General features: G+C 36.8%; 1 protein-coding gene across 1 annotated transcript; it reads right to left on the reverse strand.

Moving 5' to 3' along the window:
* Positions 1 to 1,483: 1,483 nt before the first annotated feature.
* LOC111749079 (olfactory receptor 4A5-like) lies at positions 1,484 to 7,729 on the reverse strand. Its single transcript, XM_064279138.1, has one exon. The coding sequence runs from the start codon at positions 2,746 to 2,748 to the stop codon at positions 1,762 to 1,764; it is 987 nt and encodes a 328-aa protein (XP_064135208.1). The 5' UTR covers positions 2,749 to 7,729; the 3' UTR covers positions 1,484 to 1,761.
* Positions 7,730 to 7,947: the final 218 nt, after the last annotated feature.

Consider the following 7,947-nt stretch of genomic DNA (forward strand, 5'->3'; position numbering starts at 1 on the left):
GGTGGCATAGTGGTTAAGTGCTACGGCCGGTAACCAGAGGGTCAGCAGTTCGAATCCGCCAGGCACTCCTTGGAAACTCTATGAGGCAGTTCTACTCTGTCCTATATGGTCTCTATGAGTCAGAATTGACTCGACGGCACTGGGTTTTTCTGGGTTATAATTCTCTCTTTATCTTTGGTTTTGGCAAGTTTGATTATAATACGTCTTGGTGACTTTCTTTATGTGGAGTTCGATGAGCATCTTGGATAGATATCTTCTCGTTTTTCACAATATTAGGGAAGTTTTCTGCCAACAAATCTTCAACAATTTTCTCTGTATTTTCTGTTATCCCTCCCTGTTCTGGTACTCCAATCACTAGTAGGTTATTTCTCTTGATAGAGTCCCACATGATTCTTAAGGTTTCTTCATTTTTTTAAAGTTCTTTTATTTGATTTTTCTTTAAATATATCAGTGCCAAGTGATTTATCTTCAAGTTCAGAAATTCTAGGTTCTACTTGCTCAATTCTGCTCCTCTGATTTTCTATTGAGTTGTCTAGTTCTGTAATTTTATTGTTAATCTTCTGAATTTCTGATTGCTGTTTGTCTATGGATTTTTCCAGTTTATTATACTTTTCATTATGTTCCTGAATAATCTTTCTAATTTCTTCACTTGCTTTATCTGTGTGTTCCTTGGCTTGTTCTGTGTATGCCTCATTTCCTTCCTGATGTCTTGAAGGGTTCTGTATATTAAACTTTTGTATTCTGCATCTAGTAATTCCAGGAATGCACTTTCATCTAGAAGATCCCTGGATTCTTTGTTTTGGGAGCCTGTTGAGGTGATCATGGTCTGTTTCTTTATGTGACTCGATATCGACTGTTGTCTCGAAGCCATCTATAAGTTATTGTGTTAGTTTGTGCTTGCTGACTGTGTTGTAGGTTCTTGCTTTGTTTTGTTTTGATATACCCAAATGGGTTACTTGAGTGAGCTAGCTTGATTATTTTTGCCTTTGGAGTTCTGATGTCCTGTCCCCAGATGGCTAGAGCTGTTATGAGGTGTATCAGTCTAGGAACGTATTCGCTTTTCTTGTATGAATTCAGCTCAGGTTTCCAGGTAGCTGACCATCAAGTGTGTGGTACAGGCTCTGTCCTACAGCCTTAGAGGGGCAGCGTGATTAGTGTATGTACCAGAATCTGATTGCAGGAGGGGGTCACACTCTGAACAAGGTAGAGGGCTGAGAACCAACCCACGAGTGCCTCTGAGGAAAGTGCATCCCTATTCCCTAGAGCGTGCAGTGGGTGGGCTCTGAAGTTGGAATGTGGGCACCCAAAGTTTTTGGTTGTAAGGACTGGGAGGTACCAGTTATCCTTGGACCCCTGTCACGGGTGGCTGGGCGACCTGAGTGGAGCTATGAGTCCTTAGGTCCCTGATGTGGGTAGGTGAAGACCTTGTTTAATGGGCAGTTCATTTTCTAAGCTTGTCCTTGAAGCTCAGGGCTCCCCAGCTTGTCACAAATATACTTGTTTCACTTTCTTTTTCTGGTCTTTGTTGTAAAAAGGGCTCGCTGGAAGTGCCTGTCTATTCTGCCATCTTGGCTCAGCCTCCTATTTTTATTTATAACATTAAAAATATATATGCCCTTTATCTAGCCTCCAGAATAACTCTATTAGTTTAATTCTAACCTCAAAGAGTAATTTATTCTACATTTTGGATGTCTTTACATTAACAAAGTGAAGTATTCATAGAGAATCCATTGAATTGACTTAATCGTTCATTGTGATCATTTATTGCCTATTTCTTGCTTTAGAATTAGCAATGATATTTTCAGTGTGGGTACACATTTTTACTCTACCTGTAGTTAACATTTTACTTAAGATTTTTTCCATAGCATTTTTCATCTCAGAATTTCTCAGGGTGTATATCAGAGGATTCAACATGGGAGTGATAACTGTATACAGCACAGTCATGGATTTGTCAATGGGAAAGATGGAAACAGGTCTAACATACAAGAAAATACAGGGGACAAAAAAGAGGACAACCACTGTGATGTGGGAGCTGCAGGTAGACAGGGCTTTGCGCCTCCCTTCCTGACTGTAAGTCTTCAGGGAGCTTAGGATGACCCCATAGGAGATTAGTAGAAGGATAAAAATTACCACACAGATGGCCCCACCATTGGCAACAACAGTGAGTCCTATAAAATAGGTGTCAGTGCAAGCAAGTTCCAATAACGGGTACATGTCACAGCTGAAGTGATCAATGACATTGGGGCCACAGAATGGGAGGCTGTACACAAAGAGAAGTTGAACCACAGAGTGCAAAAATCCTCCAACGCAGGCCGCCACCAGCAACAGAATGCAAACCTGTCGATTCATGATGGTCAAGTAATGCAGTGGCTTACAGATGGCCACATAGCGGTCATAGGCCATTGCTACCAGAAGAAAGACCTCAGTACCACCAAATAAGTGTCCTATGAAGAGCTGGCCCGTGCAAGCTGGGAAGGAAATAGTCTTTTTATCATAGAGTAAGTCTACGATCATTTTGGGAGAAATGTCAGTGGAATAAACAGCATCCATTAGTGACAGACAGGCAAGGAAGAAGTACATGGGGGAGTCCAGGGAGGGGCTAACAATAACGATCATGATAATGAGCACATTTCCCACCATCGTCACAATGTAGATGAGCAAAAACATGACAAATAATGCTTTTTGGCCCTCAGTATCCTGAGTGAGTCCCAGGAGGACAAATTCTGTTACATTGTTTCTGTGTCCCATTTACTCTTCTGTAAGACCTGTTTCAGAGATGCGAGCTCAGGAGAACAAACCTGTAATGAAATCATGAAGACAATTATGAGTATGTCCATTAGGTCATGGAGCACTTCTGCACCATTTATCTTCTACAGTGGCTTATACATAAGAAACATTGACAAATGTCTACTGAGATTCTCTTCCAAAGATTCAAATATGCATACCCTTAAAAATTCTAGTTCTTCTCAGATGACTGGATTGGGCCTACAATAGACAAACTCTATCTCTAAATCTTAGTGGATCTTCTATAAATAAGTCAGAGGCCCAACAGTCTTTCATTCATTTAGTATTTCTTTTTTTAAACATGACAGTACTTGATAGAGAGGTCTGCATGACAAAGAGGGGAAGGATGTCTGCTCTCAAGAAACTTATTCTCTGGTGGTGAAGATAATTAAATTGACATAGAATCAGTACTTAGAGTTGATAATCTTTATTGTGAGTCCCTTTACAGTATGATCTATATAGCACCAAAAATAACCCCACTTCGGGAATATCTCACGAAATATTATGATATTCCACTATTAGAAGTTTGGATCTTCCTGCCTCAAAGGTTGTTCAGTCTTTATGAATCTCTCACTAAATTTGAAGAGCCTGGACTTCGAAATGTATCAGATTACTATAAAATTTTTTGCACATTATTCCCTGTAGCAATTATTTGGGTATAGTCTTAAGGATCCACAATGCTTTCCATTTCCTCTTTGCTTGTCCCACAACTCAACACACTTCTATACTCTAGTGACATACAGTCAGTACTTTGATTTGGTAGTATTCGTGGTGAGTGCCCTTACAATATGATCTCTATTTTAAGCAAACATTTTTAACTGAAGTTAACTGCCACATAACGGTTACCAACTAGAACATTAACAGCCAGTATTTTCAAACCAATTGGGGGTAAGCTGGGCAGTAAAGGGGGAGAAAATAGAAACTGTAAAGAGAAGTAGAGGACAATGGAACAGGGTTTTATGTATAATGCTTCTTAGGCACTGATAGTGGACACAATTAGGAACTTCAATGTCAAGTTTCCAAAAAGGAACATACTCAAAGGAAAAGACCAAACTCAGTGTAGGAATGCATGAGCTTTAGTGATTTTCTAAATTTAGTCACAAGTCTGTCTCAATTCACTCACTGGAAAATAAAGGATTAAATAGATGATCTTAGAATCCTTCTTCGACCTACTGTCTTTCATACTATCAGTGAAATCCCAACTTATTTTATTCTGCTGGGTACTTCTATTTGTATATTTTTAATTAAACAACAATCTCCAAGCTCATTGATGTTACTTTAAAAATGCTAGCCGGGGTTGGAATTGGATCATTACTGTGGCCAAATATTGGGTAAGGTTTCCCACTGAGTGTGCGCCTTTGTACAGCCCAGGGCTTCCTTGAAGAGAGAGCACAGCACAGTGATGACTAAAGTGCACTACAGAGCATCACTGTCTGTGTAGGAATTTCCCCTTCCCCAATTAATATCCCAGTGACTGTGAGCAACTTCATAAACCTCTTTGTGCCTCACTTTCATAATTTGTGCATGGGGAAACCAATCGTATCTATCTCTGAAGATTTCGTGTGTATGTTTTTACATGTAAAGTGCCTAGAGCACTCTCTGGATCTTGATGAAGAATCAAAAAATCATAGTTTTTTATTATTGCTCTTGAATGTTTCTCTATGAACATTTGATCAGAACAAATCATCTGGATCTTTGTCACATTAGTAATAAGTGTATTACTTATAAAAAGAATATTATATACCTATAACTCACAGACACACAATTTTGGGCATAGAATAAAACTACATTTTAAGAATTATCTATTTTGTTGCATATGTGTCATAATATCTACCTATCATGGTATGTATATTGATGACAGTTAAGCAGAAAAAAAGGAAAAACTTGTACCCATACATCAGATGGAGGCCTAAAGAGTAGAAAATGAAAGAAAAGAAGAATCAAATCAGGAAGCAGAGAAATTATATTTAAGAAATTAATATTCACAACAATAGGGGTATTAATGTGTTAAGTGGGGATAGCATTCTTACGAAATCTTCAGAAAGATTTCTTCTCGTGAAAGAATACTGGAAGGCCAACCTCTGAGGCTTCCTGAACTTACTCAGGAGGCTTCTTGGGAAACCACTACAAATAGACACAGATCCCATCCTAGAAAATAAAGAGTAAAAAAAGAAAAGGAAATGAAAGCAAAAGAAGGGGAAAGGGGAGAATAGATGAAAAAATAAAAGAGGAGAAGAGAGAAGATGGGAGGAGAGGAGGGGAGAGAAGGAAAGAGAAAGAAAGGGAAGGAAAAGGAGAAAAAGAAAAGATATTTCAAAGGAAAAAAAAAATTGATTCCTCAGATTCCTGAGCACTTATGGTTAAAGACAAATCCAAGACAGAATAGTACATGTGTAGATTCAAACACAATCTTTAGGACTATTTATTGTTGCAGAAAATCATTGAATTACTAAACCTCAAATGTAGACAAGCTGATCTCATTTATTTTGATTTGGTTGAGAGAAAAGAACATGTACAGAAGAATTTTGAGCTTTCTTTTAGAAACCAGCTGTAATGAGCACTCTATATGTCTAAGTGATTCAAGAGTTCTATCATTTTTGAAGCTGTAGACTAATAACGGCACAGCTGTTGAAGAATATAGTGGTAAAGATAGTTTATATCTAAATCTTTTTTAACTACTTATTTTCTGCAAGGTCTAGTGCGCTTAATCTTAGTAATAATCAATGCTGGATTTCACTGAAATAAATATTCTATTGGCCAGCTAAGTTAATTAAATGAAAGAAAATCAGTATGTAAAGTATCCACTATAGTCTAACTCCTCAAAGATTTGATACTATAAAAACTAAAAGAATTAATAAACTTTCAACTTAAACCACTAAGTTTACACCTTTCTAGAAAAAAAAAATCATTTAACTTCTTTTTATAAGAGCTTGGCTTTTTACAAAGAGAAATGAAAATACCATAGTAACAAAAGTAACCTCTACAGTACATAACAATTACAGTTTTATGTCTCTCTAAGTGACAGTGACAGTAGGCAAGGTACTTCCTGATTGCTAGTTTATTTTTGTATATATATAAATATGGTTGTCATAATTTTGTATATATACAAAAAGATATGTATGTAAAGTTGTCATAATTTTAAAATATTCACACTTAAAAGCACGTATCAAACTTCCAGACGTAACAGGCATTTTTTCTTTACACCTTAACACAGTTTTAAACCCTCTAGTTTAAATACGGAGCCTTGGTGGTACAGTGGTGAAGAGCATGGCTCTTAACCAAAATGTTAGCAGTTTGAATCCACCAGCTGCTCCCTGGAAACCCAATGGGGCAACTCTACTCTGTCTTGCAGGGTCCTTACGAGTTGGAATCTACTCGACTCGATGGTAATGGGTTTGGTTTTTTTATCTAGCTCAAATACATATAAATTAATTATAAGTCTTCATTAACATACCACATATCCTATGAACCAAGATGACAAACCTATTGGCTTACTTGTAATGCATAACATGCTTCTTTTGTTATCTGGCAAATGGACAGTAAATGTCTATCAGGATAAAATACTAAAGAAGAATAGACTGTGTATGGTCTAATTTATCTCTGTGTTTCTCTTGCTTAATTTTACAAAATCAAAATTAATATAATGAAATGTATTTAAGAAATTAGGTATATTTCAATATATCATGTAAATTTTTAATGAGTGTCCTCTGTCAGAAGTTTCAAAAACTCACCTCTTGGTTCTTGTTCTTGGTCCTGAAAATCTGGGCTTCTTTCGTTGAGAGTAATTGTAGATACCTCATGCATTTATTTATCTGCAATCACAGAAAATATGGCAATGTGTGGGTGATCAGTGGATCTAGAAATAGTTCCAAGTGGTTACACTTTTGATACTGCCACACAAGTTGACCATCATATCATTTTTTTTGTTTTCAGATAACTGTAGAAGTGTATGGGAATGCCTAAAACATGAAGACATTTAAAAATAATAGTAAACAGTTGAACGTTCTCACCTGTTGGGAAAATGTGCTGGAAGAACAATGAAAATCCTATGTTTGCATGACTGTAAAAACTGGGCAAATTAATGGAAATCAACCTGGCCAAGACTGTTATTTAGTGACGCAAACCAAAAAAAGGAAAAATCACTCAATTTAGTCATTTCAAATTTTCTCTTTTTAATTAACTATCATGAAGCAAACAAAAATTACTTTACTTCTAGAATTTGGAGTAACAGTTATATCCCTAGTCATTAAATCTATACCTAACAAGGCAAAGGCTGTGATTTAACTTCCCAAAAAGACAATGACAGAGCTTTCTCACGAATAGAAGAAGAACTTTTCAGGAATTCAGTTGTTCAAAAAGCGTATCCAAAGACAATTTCTTTCCTCATAAGAGAATGCCCCTATACCTCTCCAACCTCACTCCAGAAAATTGTGACCTTCCATAAATTCCTACAAGCAATGAGAATATGTATCAACAGAAAATATAACAGGAGAACATCTACAGGATTAGATGCCAGTTAAAGAGTGTCTCCAGCCTGGACAGGGATTTGAGTTTTCAGAAATCTCTTGGGTCATTCTATCAGTAAATAATTATTCCATTTATATGTGCAGACATAGTGTGTGGCTTTTTATATCATCACTGTTTTAAATGAAAGACAATGCAAGTTCATTATAAATTAGTTTCTTAGAATATTTGGAACAAATTCAAATGAAGTTACCTCTCCTGGACACTTTTCTTCCCTAGACAATCCCTAGAGGGAGAAGACAGGTCTTGCCAAGAAAAAGTAGCAGAAAGCCAAGTAATGAGAAATGTCTGTAAAGTGAGGAGAAAATATTGATCTAAAGTGAATAATAAATTATGAGTTTTATATTAGTAAGTCTTTAGATAAAGTGAAAGATATTTATCCCAAAATGAAGGGAGAACAAGCCCCAGATTCTCTTGCCTAACCATATTCCTAGCAGAGGAAGGCCTTACTCTGACTGTTAGAGGGTCTATAGCCAATAAATCCCTATGGCTCAGAGACAGAGAACATTGGGACTAGGTAAGTTATTGAAATTTACCATCCAATTCTTGAAAAGACAGATAATCACAGTTCTTCAGTTCTGGACTGCAGTAGATGTTGTTGATCTAAGCCTGAATCTAGATCAGCTGGAACCATAATGA

This window comes from Loxodonta africana, unplaced genomic scaffold (genome assembly GCF_030014295.1).
Source record: "Loxodonta africana isolate mLoxAfr1 unplaced genomic scaffold, mLoxAfr1.hap2 scaffold_85, whole genome shotgun sequence".
NCBI classification, from domain to species: Eukaryota; Metazoa; Chordata; class Mammalia; order Proboscidea; family Elephantidae; genus Loxodonta; species Loxodonta africana.

Coding starts and splice junctions, on each gene's coding strand:
- LOC111749079 (XM_064279138.1), bottom strand. CDS start 2,748: ATGGGACACAGAAACAATGTAACAGAATTTGTCCTCCTGGGACTCACT.